This window comes from Panthera pardus, unplaced genomic scaffold (assembly GCF_024362965.1).
Source record: "Panthera pardus isolate Hobbes unplaced genomic scaffold, ASM2436296v1 HiC_scaffold_25, whole genome shotgun sequence".
NCBI lineage: Eukaryota > Metazoa > Chordata > Mammalia > Carnivora > Felidae > Panthera > Panthera pardus.
Window position 1 is genome coordinate 32,054,843 of NW_026526821.1, and position 16,314 is coordinate 32,071,156.

The 16,314-nt window shown below is 42.5% G+C and overlaps 1 protein-coding gene across 13 annotated transcripts in view; it reads left to right on the forward strand.

Annotated features, from left to right (window-relative positions):
* The window catches only part of SHLD1 (shieldin complex subunit 1), a 99,384-nt gene extending 84,515 nt beyond the window's left edge, over nt 1–14,869 (forward strand). For 9 of the 13 annotated variants that reach the window (XM_019462571.2, XM_019462572.2, XM_019462581.2 and 6 more), the window contains one exon: nt 12,202–14,869. In XM_019462571.2, the coding sequence (XP_019318116.1) occupies nt 12,202–12,644 (443 nt within the window). In that variant the 3' untranslated portion in view covers nt 12,645–14,869. Of the gene's footprint in view, nt 1–619; nt 726–2,477; nt 3,208–12,201 lie in introns of those variants that run through there. The other 4 variants (XM_053890414.1, XR_002083802.2, XM_019462582.2 and 1 more) reach the window with 4 other exon arrangements.
* The last annotated feature ends 1,445 nt before the right edge of the window (nt 14,870–16,314 follow it).

Here is a 16,314-nt window from a genome sequence, read left to right on the forward strand (position 1 = left end):
AAACATCCCGTGTAAAATGAGATTTAAAAGAAAACATTTAGGGGGGAAAACATTTTTAAATGATTGCTTTAAGTGTTACAGGAAGCTCCTAATTCCCAGTGGCTCCTGAAGGAGATTCTCTCTCAGGTTCCCTTGTCTGACAGCCTCACCACTCAGTCCCCTCTTGCGGTTCTGGGTGGTGAAGTACCCCAGAACCTGGACAGGGTCGGGGGATCGCCGTTCTTGTTCCAGTTCTAGCTATCAGACTGTGGTCCTCAAAGTCTAGATAATTCCCCATGGCTTTTCTACTGTAAAGGGGGGCTCAGGTTCTGATCCTTTAATTTGGTTATTACTTAACAAAATGCAAAACCAAGCTGTTTTAAATCAAGCCTCGGGCTAAGCCTTAATCTTCTAGGAAAGAAGAGAATTGTTAAGCATTTTTAAGATCCAGGCCTGTGATTCCTAAATTTGTATTACCTGAATCATCTAGGGAGGCCCTCGAACTCCCCTGACTGGCTCCTCAGGGCCAACATGTAAAGCTATCATTGTTCCTAATTATGGCAAATGTTAGCCACATGAAGAGCATTTTAATTAAGAAAATTAATAAGCAGATTAGCCTTTTCCATGGTCTATTTTCCAGGCCCTTCTTGAAGTGATTCTGGAGACTTGGTCTTTGTCTCAATTTTCTTGCCTGGCAAATGAGACTCCGGAAGCCAGATGTTTTCCCTGCCCCTGGATCCAGCTTGGTGCGTGACTTTTTTTTTTACTAAATGGAGTGGAGACACAGTATTATTTTTGGAAGCGACACTGCGAAAGTTGTTTTACTTGAGATCTGCCATTAAAGCAAAAACAAACCTCAAGATCTTTTGTCCAGCCTCAGACAGGGATAATCTAGTCATGAGATCAAGTGGAGAAAAGTCAAACAAAGATATTGTTTTCTCTGTAATTTATTTTGTGTGCCATTAAAAAGAAGGTAGAGGGGCGCCTGGGTGGCTCAGTCAGTTAAGCATCCGACTGGCTCAGGTCGTGATCTCACGGTTCCTGGGTTCGAGCCCCACATTGGTCTCTGTGCTGACAGCTCAGAGCCTGGAGCCTGCTTCAGATGCTGTGTCTCCCTCTCTCTCTGCCTCTCCCCCACTGGTGTTCTGTCTCTCTCTGTTAAAAATAAATAAGCATTAAAAATTTTTTTTAAATAAAATAAAAAGAAGATAGAAAAGGGACAAAGCCCAGTAGAAAAATGGTAAAGAATATGAATATGAATGGCAAAGAAGTGGGCACGAAGCGTATGAAAAGCAGCTTAGCCACATTGAGTGTTAAGGGAAATGTGAATCTGAGTAAGGAGATACCATTTAAAATGCCTGACAGTATCAGAGTTTGGCAAAGCTGTGGAGAAACAGGAAAATACAACAGATACTGCTGGGGGGATTGCCACAGCCAGTTGGAGAGCGATTTGGCAGGTTCTGGTGAAATTGAACACCCACGTTCCCTTGGACTAAGCAGTTCCGCTACTGGATGTAATTCCAGAGAGTGTCTCTGCAAGTACACCGGGAGGCAGGCACTGGGGGTTCACTGAGGCCTTGTTTGTGATGGGGAAAAAATCAGACACAATCTACGTGTCTACCAGCAAGAGAATGCAATAGACGAAAAATAATGCAGTATGTTCTTTTTTTTTTTTTAAGTTTATTTATTTATTTTGAGAGAGACAGTGATGAGGAAGGGCAGAGAGAGAGTGAGAGAGAATTCCAAGCAAGCTGTGTGCTGTCAGCACAGAGCCCAGGGTGGGGCTCAATCTCACAAACCGCGAGATCATGACATGATCAGATGCTTAACCCACTGAGCCACCCAGATGCCCCAATGCAGTATGTTCTTATATTAGAATACCGTAAAGCAGATTCATACATAATATCAACAATGGCTGAAGTAAAAAGTCAAAGTTAAGTGAAAAAATGCAAAACTTTGTATATGGGAAGTAAAATTAAGATGATACTCACACATGTATTATGGGAACATTGGTATAAAGTATAAAAATGTGCCAGAAGGGGTGCCTGGCTGGCTCAGTTGGTGGAGCATGCGATTCTTGATCTTGGGGTCATGAGTTCAAGCCCCACGTTGGGTGTAGAAATTACTTAAAAATAAAATCTTAAGGGGCACCAGGGTAGCTCAGTCGGTTGAGCATCGAAGTCTTGATTTTGGCTCAGGTCGTGATCTCGCAGTTTGTGGGATGGAGCCCCATGCCGGGCTCTGTACTGACAATGCAGAGCCTGCTTGGGATTCTCTCTTCCTCTCTCTCTGCCCCTCCCCTGTGCATGCTTTCTGTCTCTCTCTCAAAATAAATAAATAAACACTAAAAAACACTTTAAAAAATAAAATAAAGTCTTTAAAAAATTATTAAAACATTTTAAACATGGGATGAAGGAATAAATTTCTATATAGAAATGGTCAATTTTAATTAAAAGATTTACTTCTTTTTTTGTTGTTTGTTTTTATTTTAATTCCAGTATGGTTCAATCTATAAAGAACTCACCAAACTCCACATCTGAAAAACAATCCAGTGAAGAAATAGGCAGAAGACATGAATAGACACTTTTTCAAAGAAGACATCCAGATGGCCAACAGACACATGAAAAGATACTCAATGTCACTCATCATCAGGGAAATACAATCAAAGCCACACTGATACCACCTCATGCCGGTCAGAGTGGCTAAAATGAACAAGTCAGGAGACTATAGATGCTGGCAAGGATGTGGAGAAACGGGAACCCTCTTGCACTGTTGGTGGGAATGCAAACTGGTGCAGCCACTCTGGAAAACAGTGTGGAGGTTCCTCAAAAAATTAAAAATGAACTACCCTACGACCCAGCAATTAGCACTGCTAGCAGTTTACTCACGGGATACAGGAGTGCTGATGCATAGGGGCACATGTACCCCAATGTTTACAGTGGTGCTTTCAACAATAGCCCAGTTATGGAAAGAGCCTAAATGTCCATCAACTGATGAATGGATAAAGAAGATGTGGTTTATATATACAATGGAATACTACTTGGCAATGAGAAAGAATGAAATCTGGCCATTTCCAGCAACGTGGATGGAACTGGAGGGTATTGTGCTAAGTGAAATAGGTCAGTCAGAGAAAGACAGATATCATATGTTTTCACTCATATGTGGATCCTGAGAAACTTAACAGAACCATGGGGGAATGGAAGGGGGGGAAAAGTTACAAAGAGGAAGGGAGGCAAACCATAAGAGACTCTTAAATACAGAGAACAAACTGAGGGTTGATGGGGGGTAGGGGAGAGGGGAAAATGGGTGATGGGCATTGAGGAGGGCTCTTGGGATGAGTACTGGGTATTGTATGGAAACCAACTTGACAATAAATTATATTAAAAAAAGTAATTCCAGTATGGTTCACTTACAGTATTATATTCATTTCAGGTGTGCAATATAGTGATTCAGCTACTCCTTATGTCACCCAGTGCTCATCACAAATGCACTCCTTAAACCCCATCCCTAAAATGTTTCCTTCTTTAATAAGAAAAGAGACTTGAAGCAAATATGACAATATGTTAAAGGCGTGAATTTGGATATTCCAGTTCCTGTGTAATTTTCAGAACATTTTAATTTCTTAAGACAAATATAAAATGCCAAGGTAAAAGTAAGGCAGCTGACAGATCAGACAGCAAAGATGAGCCTTCTTAATTGCCCTGAGCACTTAATTTTAGGGCTTTTTGCCGATCACACAAATTTTTGGGTTTTTTCCCCCAGCATTATTTTCTTTCTCAGCAGTTGCCTTTTAGAGGACCCTAGCTTTTTCCCATTGCATCTGTTCGTCATTAGGATGAAGGGTGAAAGCATAGGCCACCTCCTCTCAGGGTGATTCATCAGGATTAGCTTTCAGATATAAACAAGTACAGACTTAGGCTGAGGTTTCGGAAACACCTGACAGTATCATCCATCTTTTGAAGTGTTCATTTGGGTTAAATATCTTGATATCCACACCCCGCCCACACCCCTTTGTGAGTCTGTGGGTTTTGTCCTTTAAAGGAACAGTTGCAGATTCTAAAATGCACAAACCGCAGATGGCAGGCTGCTATCTGGCAAAAGGAGGCGTAAGCTTACTGATTTTTTTTTTGTCATTAATTTTATGTTATTAATAAGACAGAGAGTAAGGTACCTTAGAACTCCAGGGCTGCTGTTACTGTACAGTGGTGGAAAGCCAGATAAAACCAGAGAAAGATATCAAAGTGAATTACTGATGGGATGAAGTAAATTGAGGCCCGTATCACTCGCAGGGCCGAAACCAAAAGGTCCTTGCCCAGCCAGGGGGTAGGTGAAAAATGATTCCTGTGGAAGCAGAGGGAAAGGAAAGGAGGACTGTCTCGGAGGACAGGAGAATAGAAAGTTTAGGGGGGTACCTGGGTGGCCCAGTTGGTTAACCAGCCCGCCCTTGATTTCGGCTCAGGTCATCATCTCTTGGTTCCTGAGATCAAGTCCCACATTGGGCTCTGCACTGACAGCATGGAGCCTGCTTGGGATTGTGTCTCCCTCTTTCTCTGCCCCTTCCCTTCTTGTACTCACTCTCTGTCTCAAAAAAGATAAATAAAATTTAAAAAAAAAATAGGAGAAAAACAAAAGTGTGTAGGCATCTTATTAACCCACAGACCAGATTATTTCTGGCATCAAAACTCAGCCCTCCTGTGACATAGGGATGTATGACAGGAACTTATATGTGATGTATCATGATACACGTATACATGTAATGAATTATGTGATCAGGGCCCTTTTGAGAGTGAAAGAAGGTGCTATTAATAATTAGTTGGGACAGCAGGCATAAACTGGGGTCGTCCTGGGCAAACCTCCTAGTCACCCTAGTGAGTACTGGTCACCCAGTAATCATGCACATTTACATCTTTGTAAATGAAACTCATCAGGGGTGCCTGTCTGGTTCGGTCGGTGCAGCATGTGACTCTTGATCTCGGGGTTGTGAATTCAAGCCCCATGTTGGGTGTAGAGATTACTTAAAAATAAAATCTTTAGGGGCACCTGGATGGCTCAACTGGTTAAGTGTCCAACTTTGGTTCAGCTCATGATCTCACGGTTTGTGGGTTCAAGCTTCACATTGGGCTCTGTACTGACAGCTCAGAGCCTGGAGCCTGCTTCAGATTCTGTTTCTGTCTCTGCCTCTCTCCTGCTTGCACTCTGTCTCTATCTCTCAAATATGAATAAACATTTAAAAATAATAATAAAATAAATTTTTTAAAAGAAAAGAAAATGAAATTCATTAAATAATAAAACATCAAAAAATTTTAAATGCATCTACCATGTGCTAGCACTGTTTTAGGCCCTGAGGGTACAACAGGTATCAAGAGAAACAAAAATCCATGAGCAGAAGCTAGACAATAAACAAATCACATGTTATTAGATGTTGGTATGTTTATATGGAAATACAAGGCAGATAAGGGAGACAGGGACAGCCACGGCCTAGGGGAGTAAGGGAAATAGAATTTTCTTTCTTTCTTTTCTTTTCTTTTTTTATCAATAATTTACTTTTTAATTTACATCCAAATTAGTTAGCATATAGTGCAACAATGATTTCAGGAGTAGATTCCTTAATGCCCTTTACCCATTTACCCATTTAGCCCATCCCCCCCCCCCACAACCCCTCCACAACCCTCTGTTTGTTCTCTAAATTTAAGTCTTTTATGTTTTGTCTCCTTCCCTGTTTCTATATTATTTTTGCTTCCCTTCCCTTCTGTTCATCTGTTTTGTATCTTAAATTCCTCATATGAGTAAAGTCATATGATATTTGTCTTTCTCTGACTAATTTCACTTAGCATAATACCCTCTAGTTCCATCCACGTAGTTGCAAATGGCAAGATTTCATTCTTTTTGATTGCTGAGTAATACTCCATTGTGTATATATATCCATTCATCCGTCAATGGACATTTGGGCTCTTTCCATACTTTGGCTATTGTTGATAGTGCTGCTGTAAACATTGGGGTGCTTGTGCCCCTTTGAAACAGCACACCTGTATCCCTCGGATACCTGGTAGTGCAATTGCTGGGTCGTAGGGTAGTTCTATTTTTAATTTTTTGAGGAAGGAACCTCCATACTGTTTTCCAGAGTGGCTGCGCCAGTTTGCATTCCCACCAGCAGTGCAAAAGAGATCCTCTTTCTCCGCATCCTCTCCAACATCTGTTGTTGCCTGAGTTGTTCATGTTAGCCATTCTGACAGGTGTGAGGTTGTATCTCATTGTGGTTTTGATTTGTAGGGAAATGCAATTTTTAGTTGTATGCTCAGGGATGGTTTGGTAGACTGAATTATTGTTCACCAATACTCTCTGCCTCCTACGGGAGAATTTTGCATCCTCATTCTCTTGAGATTAGTTAGCATTGGCCAATGATATGTGAACAGAAGTGACAAAGCCCTCCCAGTCACTGCCTGCTCTGTCATGCTCTTTTCCCTCTGCCGCAGTCACTAAGCAATGTTGAGATAGTGGCTGCTCCATTGGCCTAGGGTCTGGCATAAAGGCAAGGATGATACAGACCTGCTTGTATGACACAGAGCTTTAAGTAGTGAGAAATAATCCTTTGTTCTTTTATGCCCCTGAGATTTGGCACTCGCTTGTTATGTAGCATAACCTGACTGATACAGAAGCCCTCACTGAAAAGATAACATCTGAACAGAGACCTGAGGAGGTGAGGGAACCAATCATACAGATGTGTAGAGAAAGCATGTTCCACACAGAGGAACAGCAAGTGCAAAGCTTCTGAAGAGGGAGCTTGCAAGGATCAGAAACGAAGCCAGACTTCTCAAGGCAATGATGCAGAGGTATTGCACCAGTCAGATTTTCATGCACCCTGTGGGGCTGGAGACAGGACTTAGTCTTGTTCACCCGGCGATGCTGCCACTCCTTTTTATCTCTGCAGAGCATGGAGTGGAATGGCAGGAGTGATAGGGACAGACGAGGGTAAGAAGGAAAAGAAAGATCTGGGCAGAGAGATGCAACCTAGCAGAGCAGGGCTCCAGATCATGGGCACTAGCCACTCATATATTATAGATCATAGTGTCACCCACATAGAGAGCCTGTGAGGCCTCTGAAGTCTTACTGCTGTCATAAAGGAGATGAGTCTGTGAATCCAAAGTGTGCTAATCAGTGAGCACTAATAACCACGACACGCCCCTTCCCCACTCACCTTGTTCTTACACCCCTGACTTTCTTAGAGCCACACAGACTCCAAGGAACCTCCAACAGACAAACCAAGGCAGAAGGACCACTCTTAGCAGACTGTGCACGGCCCTGAAAAAGGGCTGCTTTCCCTTTGAGCAACATGAAAGGAGACTATATGAACCACATGTTCCTTCTTTCCTTAAATCCTGATAATTCTCTTTTTTTTAAATATAAAGCCTTCGATTTCTTTTGGCTCTGTGCAGCCTTGAAACCACAGATCCTCCCAATTAGTAGTCACTAGTAAAAGAGAGTCTGAACAAATAAGGCAGAGTGGGCGGCTATTGAGGCTGATGCATGAGGGAGACAGAATTCAAAATATCAAATCCATTTAGGAAAAAACTTGTTAAAGTTGAAAGCTAAATGTTTCACAGAGATAAAATCCTGCTGTGCATGTATCAACCACAAAAGTAGTCGTGGAAGATTCTCTGGAAGAAACCCCCATTAAACATCTGGGTTTCTAAAAGCTGATGGCATCTCACAGAATGCAACCATTCATCTCAAATCCTCATGCAAATTGATTGCCTAGAATTGCCATCTATGACTCCTAAACATATAAAAATGCTTTAGATTTGTAAGAATCTTAAACATCTATGTTATCTGTTTTCTCTCTCATCAAAAGAGAATTTAACAAATGGATGCTCTGGTAGATAGGTGACCTTGAAAATGCATGCAAAAGTATGGCCATACCAAGTGCCACCTTCCTCCCTTTCTTCTTGTCAATTCCTAAAGAAATTGGAACAAAAAGGGAACAAAAAGGGAAATTCCACTCAATTTAGACAATGCCAAAATGATTGGGACTGGGGCCCTTGCTGAGAAAAATAAAATGCCATCTCGAGGTCTGAGAAGGGAGGAATGCATGGTACAAATGGATGCCAGCAAGAAAGGCATTGATTGTGCAGGGATCAATAGCAAAGGTGCCTTGGGAAGCCCAACGCAATTCAATATATTACAATGCAGTGGGATTCACCATTCACTTCCCACTCTTTCCAGAATCCATCCTTTGAGCCACTGTTCCTCTCAAGGGATAGGAGGCATAATTGTGATTTTGGGGAGGATGACTCTTTGTTGTATGGGATTGTTCTGTGCATTACAGGATGTTTCCATCCTTGATCCCACTCATTAAGTACAACCATTTTCCAATCACTAACACAAAAACATCCCCAGACTGTCCCTAGAGTAGATATTACCATCCCAAGCTGAGAGCCTTACAAGTCTGGCCTGTATTAATGTAAGATTAAAGTTTGAACTTTAATGTAAGTTTGAACTATTAATGTAAGATTGAAGTTTGAACATAACTGTGAGGATGCACCACTGAGCAGGAACTGAGTTATCAAAGATCATCATTCTGTACACATGTAGGTTCATGAGGAAAAGAAAAGCGATTAGCTCTATTTGCTGGAAAAGAAATCCCAGGTATCAGAAAGGCCACAACAGCCACATGATTAGAGAGATGGCTTTGTTGTTGTTGGTAAAGCAGACTTTAAAAGGAAATCAAAGACTGAAATGAGCTGGAGACAGTGTTCAAAAGAACTGATAGAGTAAATAACTCAACTCATGTTGTCATTGCTTTTCTGGAAAAGGGAAGGAGGGTTTCTTTAAGATGAGTTGCAACCTGCTTGATATGTACATGAAAAACAGAGGAGCCACACTAGTTTTTTAGGCTCTTTAGGCTCAATTTTAGGCTCAAATCAAAGTTATTGACCAGTTCCTTAATAAGTACATGCTATGCTACTTGGAGGGTTCTGTATAAATGGCTACCTCGATGGACAGTTTCAGGAACTCTCCAGCCTTTTCAGTGTTACTGCTGAGGACCTTCCCTCTCTCTTTCACTCTTCCCATTGACCTTTCTCAGCCCCTGTCTTCCTGCCTTACTTCCCCAGGACCAGATCATCTTTGTGGAAGCAAGTGGGAAGGGACACCTCATCTAGCCATTGTGGGACCCCTTGCCCACCCCCTTCTCCCCTTGGTTCTCCAATAGTACCGTTTATTAGGCAAGTACTGTTCACCAAGCCCTGGGCTAAGGCTTTTGTTTGTTTGTGTTAGTATTAAAGTAGGCCACCAAAGGAAATTTTAACAGTTATTCTTCCAGAGGAGGAATTTAATGACTTAATTAAATAATTCTGTAATTATTTAATTATTTTTCTTGAAAGACTCTCAAACTCATAGAAAATTTGCAAGTATAATACAAAGAATTTTTTATTTTCTGGAATTATTTGAGAGTAAGTTGCCAGCCCGATGCCCACCACCCTGATTTTCCAATAAACAAGGACATTCTCCTACATAACCGAATGAAACTATCAAAATGAGGAAGTTCACAGGGTACATTACTACCATCTAATCCTCAGGCCCCACTCAGGCAATCCCAGTAACGTTCTTTATAGCAAAAAGATCTAGTTGAAAATCATGTGTTGCTTTCAGTTGTCATGACTCTTTGGTACTCTTCCGTGTACCGTCTTTTGCTCCGTCTTTTCTGGGTTTTCATGACCATGGCACTTCTGAAGAGTACAGACCAGTCAGTTTGTAGAACATCTGTTGGTTTGGTTTTATCTGTCGCTCCCTCATAATTGGGTTCAGGGGCTGCACCTTCGGCAGGACTATCAGAGAAGTGGTATTGGGTCTTCCTCCTGCATCTGGTCAGGTGGCAACAGGGTTTCGATTTGTCCCATTACTGGTGATACTCACTTAGGTCACTTGATTAAGGTGATATGTGCCATGATTCTCCACTCTGAAGTTATTTTTTTCCCGTTTGTAACTAGTAAGTATTTTATGGGGAAGTGCTCTGAGACTGTTCCTCAGCAAACTTGCAATTATTTTATGGATTTATGGTTTTATATTTTAATAAATGGGTTACCGTCAGTTACAGGTACTCTCATAATTTATTTTGATGCTTAAGTTGTTCCAGATGTGGCCAGGTGATCCCTTTGGAGCTGGCCTCTGCTCCCCCTTGACAAGCCTCCATCAATATTTGAGCATTCTAGATAGTAAGATGCACCAGGCCCATCTTGTACTGTCCTTAATCAGCCTGGAATCGGCCATTCTTCAAGGTGGCTGAGTGCTTTGTTTTGGGGCTACTTGTGTGGTGGACCAGTGAATGCTCGTCCATGTGTGGGCTGCGTGTGTCTCACACCATATGTCCACATCCTTCTTGGGTGCTTTGGATTAACTACTCCTCTGTTCCTTGTCTTACCATAGAAGTTCTAGAAGAGAGATCATTTACTAAAACTCTTGTAGATGAGAACTCCAAAGCTCAGCAAGGTGGTATGGTGTCTAGCTGGTAGCAAAACTGGAGTCAAAACCGTAAATCTCTTCTCTTTTTCTATAACCATCCACTGCATCACACAACTTTTTTAATCGTTAGTGAGTGCAAATATTTTTATCATAGCTACTAGTTGAGTTAATGGGGTGAGGGGTGTATGTGTGGAATTAAAGCTAGTAATTTATTAAAGCTTATATCAGAGCAAAAAAGGAAAATATATTTTGATTTAATGTATACAATTTTAAAAATTAAAACTGGTTGGTGTATAAGGAATTCTGTAAATTATTTGTGGGGAATCTTTTCTAGAACACATTGTCAGCTTGGGATTCTCTGTCTCCCTCTCTCTCTGCTCCTCCCCCGCTCATGCTTGCACACATGTGCATGTACGCTCTCTCTCTCTCTCAAAAATAAATAAACATAAAAAAAAGAAAGAATTAAGGTTCCCAAAGAGGTACAGAAAGTTAGATCACGGACTAGGATTTGGCTCCAGTTCTGGCTTCTTATTGTCTATTATTAAATCAGTTTATTTGCTACTCCTTTAAAAAACAGAAAGGTGGTGATTTTAATTGAGAGAGAAAGAGTCCATAGGATTACTGTAAGGAGTAGAAAAAGAAAATGTCTGAACTGTGTAAATGCCCAGCACTGTCTATATTATTAGGGGTCTTTACTGTATCTGTGCCATGGATCCTTTTGGCATCTGGTGAAGCCTTCCCACCCTTTCTTAGATAATGTTTTAAGTGAAAAAATTGAAATGTATGGGATGATCAAGGGAAAAATATTGAAATGTAGTTATTAAGTTAGTTAAAGAACAAATTTACAATATTATAATGAATATTTTTTAATTAATGTTTAAATAATAAGTTCTAGTATCAGGACCAATAACTGTGTCTTAGTGTACTTGGGCCACCATAACAAAATACCATAGACCGGGTGGCCTAAACAACAGAAATTTATTTTCTCAGAGTTCCAGAGACTGGAAGTCTGAGATCATGGTGCCAGCATGGTTGAAGTCTGGGAAGGGCTTCCTGGCTTAGAGAAGGCCACCTTCTCATCGTGTCCTCTCATTGCCTTTCCCCAGTCTTGCACCTGGACAGACAAGAGAGAGAAAAAAAGCGAGAGAGATCTCTTCCTCTTTTTATAAGGCCACCACTCCTATCAGATTAGGCACCCACCCCTTATGACCTCATTTAACCTTAGTAACCTCCTAAATGCCCCATCTCCAGATCCAGTCACGTTAGGGACTAGGGCTTCAACTGTGAATTTTGGAGGCCACACTTCAGTCCAGAGCATAGTGATGGCATAAATGATATTTTGAAACATCTTCTGCAGACTGTAATGTGGTATGAAAATAGCTGTGAGCTATTGGCAACAAAGTCATACGTACTGCTGCTAGTAGGTTTGTTGCTTACATTTATTATGGAAGGGAATGCTTAATTTTTGATCGAGGTGAGGGTAGTGAAAATAAAGATACAAGTTTTCTCCCTACCCAAATTCACAACTACCCTGAACTTCTGTACAAAGACCATAGATAAGAACTCCTGAAACATGCACATAAGATGTACTTGTTTGGAGCAAACAAGTGGCATAACCCCCAGGATGGTGGGGATCGATCCCAAAATCGGCCAGTCCTGCCCAGTACCAGTCACCCAGGAGCAGCAGGTGACTTGAAGAGACATCATCTGCTTCTGGCCTTTTTGAATGTGTGTTCAAGTACTGGAATGTGTTTTGTCTTGCAGATACCAGTAACCTAAATTCCGAACAAAATGATTCCTGGACCTCTGAGAACTTCTGGCTGGACCCTTCTGTGAAGGGCCAGGTGAAGACCAAGGCAGAGGATGATGGGCTTCGGAAATCCCTGGATAGATTCTATGAAGTGTTTGGCTGTCCACAGCCGGCCTCTGGAAATGCACTCTCCGCAGCAGTCTGCCAGTGCCTGTCTCAGAAAATCAACGAACTGAAGGGCCAGGAGAGCCGAAAGTATGCCCTCCGCAGTTTCCAAATGGCCCGGGTCATCTTCAACCGGGATGGCTGCTCGGTCTTACAGAGGCATTCCAGGGATGTCCACTTCTACCCATCGGGAGAAGGAAGTGTGTCTCTGGATGATGAAAAGCCAACCCCGGGACTTTCAAAAGATATCATTCATTTCCTCTTGCAGCAGAATGTGATGAAAGACCTCTAAGTAGTGCCTGGTGGTAAGAGCAGGCAGTGTGGAGGGTGGTCCGGTGGCCAACGCTGTTAGTGCACACCCACTTCCCCTCCAGCCCCTCTTGCCGGCTCTGTGTGTCCAGCCCCCTGTGTGTCTGGCCCCTGTGTCCACACCACCTCCCACCCCACCCTACCACTCCCTTTGACTTAAGGCCAGTGACTGACTGATTGTGGAGCCCAGAAGCACATCTTCCTTGCCCCAAGGAAGGAAGGACATGCTCTGAGGCATAAATTATTCTCCAGAGCTCCCCTCTGGATCAGGCCAAGACTGGGACTTCACACGAAATCACTCCCTCGCTCAGCACCTGCCGTTTCCCTGTCCTCCCATTCATCTACTGGTGTCTCCCAGGGGCCTTTCCTTAATATTATCTCTTGTACCTGGATCCTTGATTCAGAATCTACTTCTGGGAGAACCCAACCTAAGGGAACAGGCTTTCTTTGTTACATGAGTTTTTTAAAGGATTTAAAGCTCTGCGCCAAAGCAAGTATAAGAATTGTACCAAGTTGTAGAACTGAGACCATGTGACTGCGCATGTATTTCCCAAAATAACATAAAGATTTAAATACGGTTCCCAAAAGTGCATCACATCTTCCTCATACCCTTGCCTCTCCAAAGCCAGAATTCCCTGTTTTGTCATTCTAACAGGGTGTGGAAGGAACATTTGGATCATCTAAAATAAGAGCTAAGATTTGCAAATTAAAAGAAGGGGGGGCGGGGCTCTCGGTCTCCACCAGATTGGCAGTGTGGAAGGTGTGAAGAAAACAAATGTGCGCCACCTACCGAAGGACGCGCCTCAGGCTGACGGGACGCGGCCTTGGCAGTTTGTGGTGGAAGAGAGTAAGGAATCCTTTGCCCAAGTGGACTCCTCCCTGTCATTTTTGCCTTCTGCCTGTACCCTCTGTCACCCTCTGAACAGTTGGCCCCTCACCCCTGTCCCGTCCTTGCTCCGCCAGGGAGTGGCTTTAAATAGCCAGCGCGGCTTGCGCCGGCAGAGGCCCTGCTCCACGGCCGTGTCCTGAAACCCCCTTTGAGACTCGGGTGGTAGAATGACGTCACCTGGCACCGAGCTCTTGGAAGCTGTAACTGGAGGCCTCGTGCTAATCCCTGCCTCGACAGCCCTTCAAATAAATTACGTTGGCAGAAAGAGGGCTATCGTTTGTTTGGGGGAACAGCAAGATGAGGCTGGGAACACTGTGCAGTTAGATTTTGAGAAACTCGAGGTGAAATTTCATTGGCCTAAGGCTCCATAAGCTTGCCAGAAAGCGGAGTTTGCAAACGGATCGGCCTCGAGGCGCGCATGAAGAGTGAGTGAGCCCTCTCAGGCAGGTCTCTTGGGGACTCTCCGAGCAAGAGTGGGGATTTTGCTTGAAAGGTCAGGGATTACATACCAAGGCTTCCAGTGCCGGGAAGAGCAGAGGTAAGAAACAGTGTTTCACACTGCAGTGCAGAAGCCCCTTGGAAGAGACCTAAATGATAGGAACTAGGAAATGGGGAGGTCTTTGAGAGATACTGAAGGAAACAATACTCTGCGTTTTCCTCTGACAAGCAATCATGTGAGTCTTTCCCCAGGAGCTTCTCCTATGCAACACCCCCAAATTACTCGTAAACCAGTGGGCCTTACAATTGAAAATGTGCAGGTTGAATTTTAAGGTCCGTAGTTTTATTGTTTTTTAAGGTGGAGCAAATTAATAGACGCAACTGAAGAATGCTGTAGATTTCAGAATTATTCATTCACTGAAAGGAATATTGGAGATTAGTTTCCATGGCCACCAACAGAAGGAAACTGGATTATTTTATACTGTTTTTATAACACAGAAGATAGAAGCTATTCCAATCTCCATGCCGGAAGCAGCCGCTTCTGTTTGGCACCGAGATTTTAGTATTGGTAATTTTGTAACCTTTATTATCATCAGTGCTGAGGGTGCTCAGTAAAAAGAGGTAGATCCTGAAACCAGAGCATTTAGAAACCTGGAAGCCAGAATCACCTTAGGGTGAAGGAAAAAAAAAAAAAAAAAGAGGAAAAAAAGAGTGTGGTGTGTGTTTGCTTGTATCTGAGTAAGTGCTTGTGACAGGTCAGTACAAGATATTTGATTCCCTGCAGTCTCGCTCTCTAATTTGATCTTATTCACAACGTTGGGATGGCATTTTCCATTTATCCCTGTTTACCTTTAATAAAGACTAAGAGATAAGGGTGTTAAGGCTCTGGCCTTTGGCATTATTGTCTGTCTCTGCCCTCCTGATCACTTCACCGTCTTATCATCCCGTGAACATTCTCACTGGCCTATGATATCATCTGTGGCCCTTTTCAGAGGTCTCTGCGAGGGAGGATTTGCTCGCAGGAACATCAGAACTCCAAAGAAGAGAAACTGCTACCAGTGTCTTGTATGTGTATGACTGTTACTTCACTAGTCGTTTCTTTACATGACCTACGTGAGAACACATGCTGTAGATCTTATTACCAGCAATTAGCACAAGACAATATGGAGATCACCAGCCAGCCCAGGTGGCTCCTTGCTGAGAGAGAATTTTCATCTGGAGAACAGATGGGGATGGTTTGCTCAAACTACTCGTTTCCAAAGCTGCTGGTAGTATACAAAATAACTGTAGGTGCCACATGGACGAACAATGTTTATCTTCATGGTTATCTATTTTGTTTAATGTGTCAGAAAAATATATAACTACCACGTTGAATCTGTGCTTTTACAGACAGCATGTAGGACAAGCCTAATATATTTAAAATTTTAAAGTGAATTAGTGAAAAAGTTAATGCTGTCGACAATATACAGATATGTCAAAAATTATAAAGGTGGTATACCAGGAAATGATTGAAATTTGGGATATAAGGGGAGAGAGAATCTATTCTACCTTCTGTATCCCCCGTCTCTCTCCGGGAATACTGCAGGAAGCTTCCATCAGGTCAACCCACATCTTCCTTTGCTTCTATTTAGTTTTTAAGTTTTTTTTTAATGTTTATTTATTGAGAGAGCAAGAATGATCAGGGAAGGGGCCCAAAGAGAATCCCAAGCAGGCTCCTCACACAGCGCAGAGCCCAACTCAGGGCTCGATCCCATGAACAGTGAGATCATGACCTTAATAAAAATCAAGAGCTGGTTGCTTAACCAACTGAGCCACCCAGGCGCCCTATCCTTTGCCTCTCTTTACCCTGCAGCTGTGTTGCAAACCCTTTTAAAAAGCAAACAGATGTGAATAGCCAGCAAATTAAAGAGAAGGGACTAGCCTTGTCAAATATGAAGACGTTTTTAACTTACAGTAACTAAAGCAACAACAAAACCAAAGTAGACAAATCAAAGAAAAAGCATTCAGCCCATAGACCTAAATGTACGTGTAAATGGAGTATTTGATGAAGGTAACATTTCAAATTTGCAAGGGAAGGTGGAGTTTTTAGCAAATGGTTTTATTTATTTATTTTTTTTTTTAGTTTATTTATTTATTATTTTGAGAAAGAGAGCATGCAAGTCAGGGAGAGGCTGAGAGAGAAGCCCAAGCAGGCTCTGCACTGTCAGTGGGGAACTGATGCAGGGCTTGAACTCACGAGCCGCGAGATCATGACCTGAGCCGAAGTTGGATGCTAAACTGACTGAGCCACCCAGGTGCCCCTTAGCAAATGGTTTTAGAATAATTG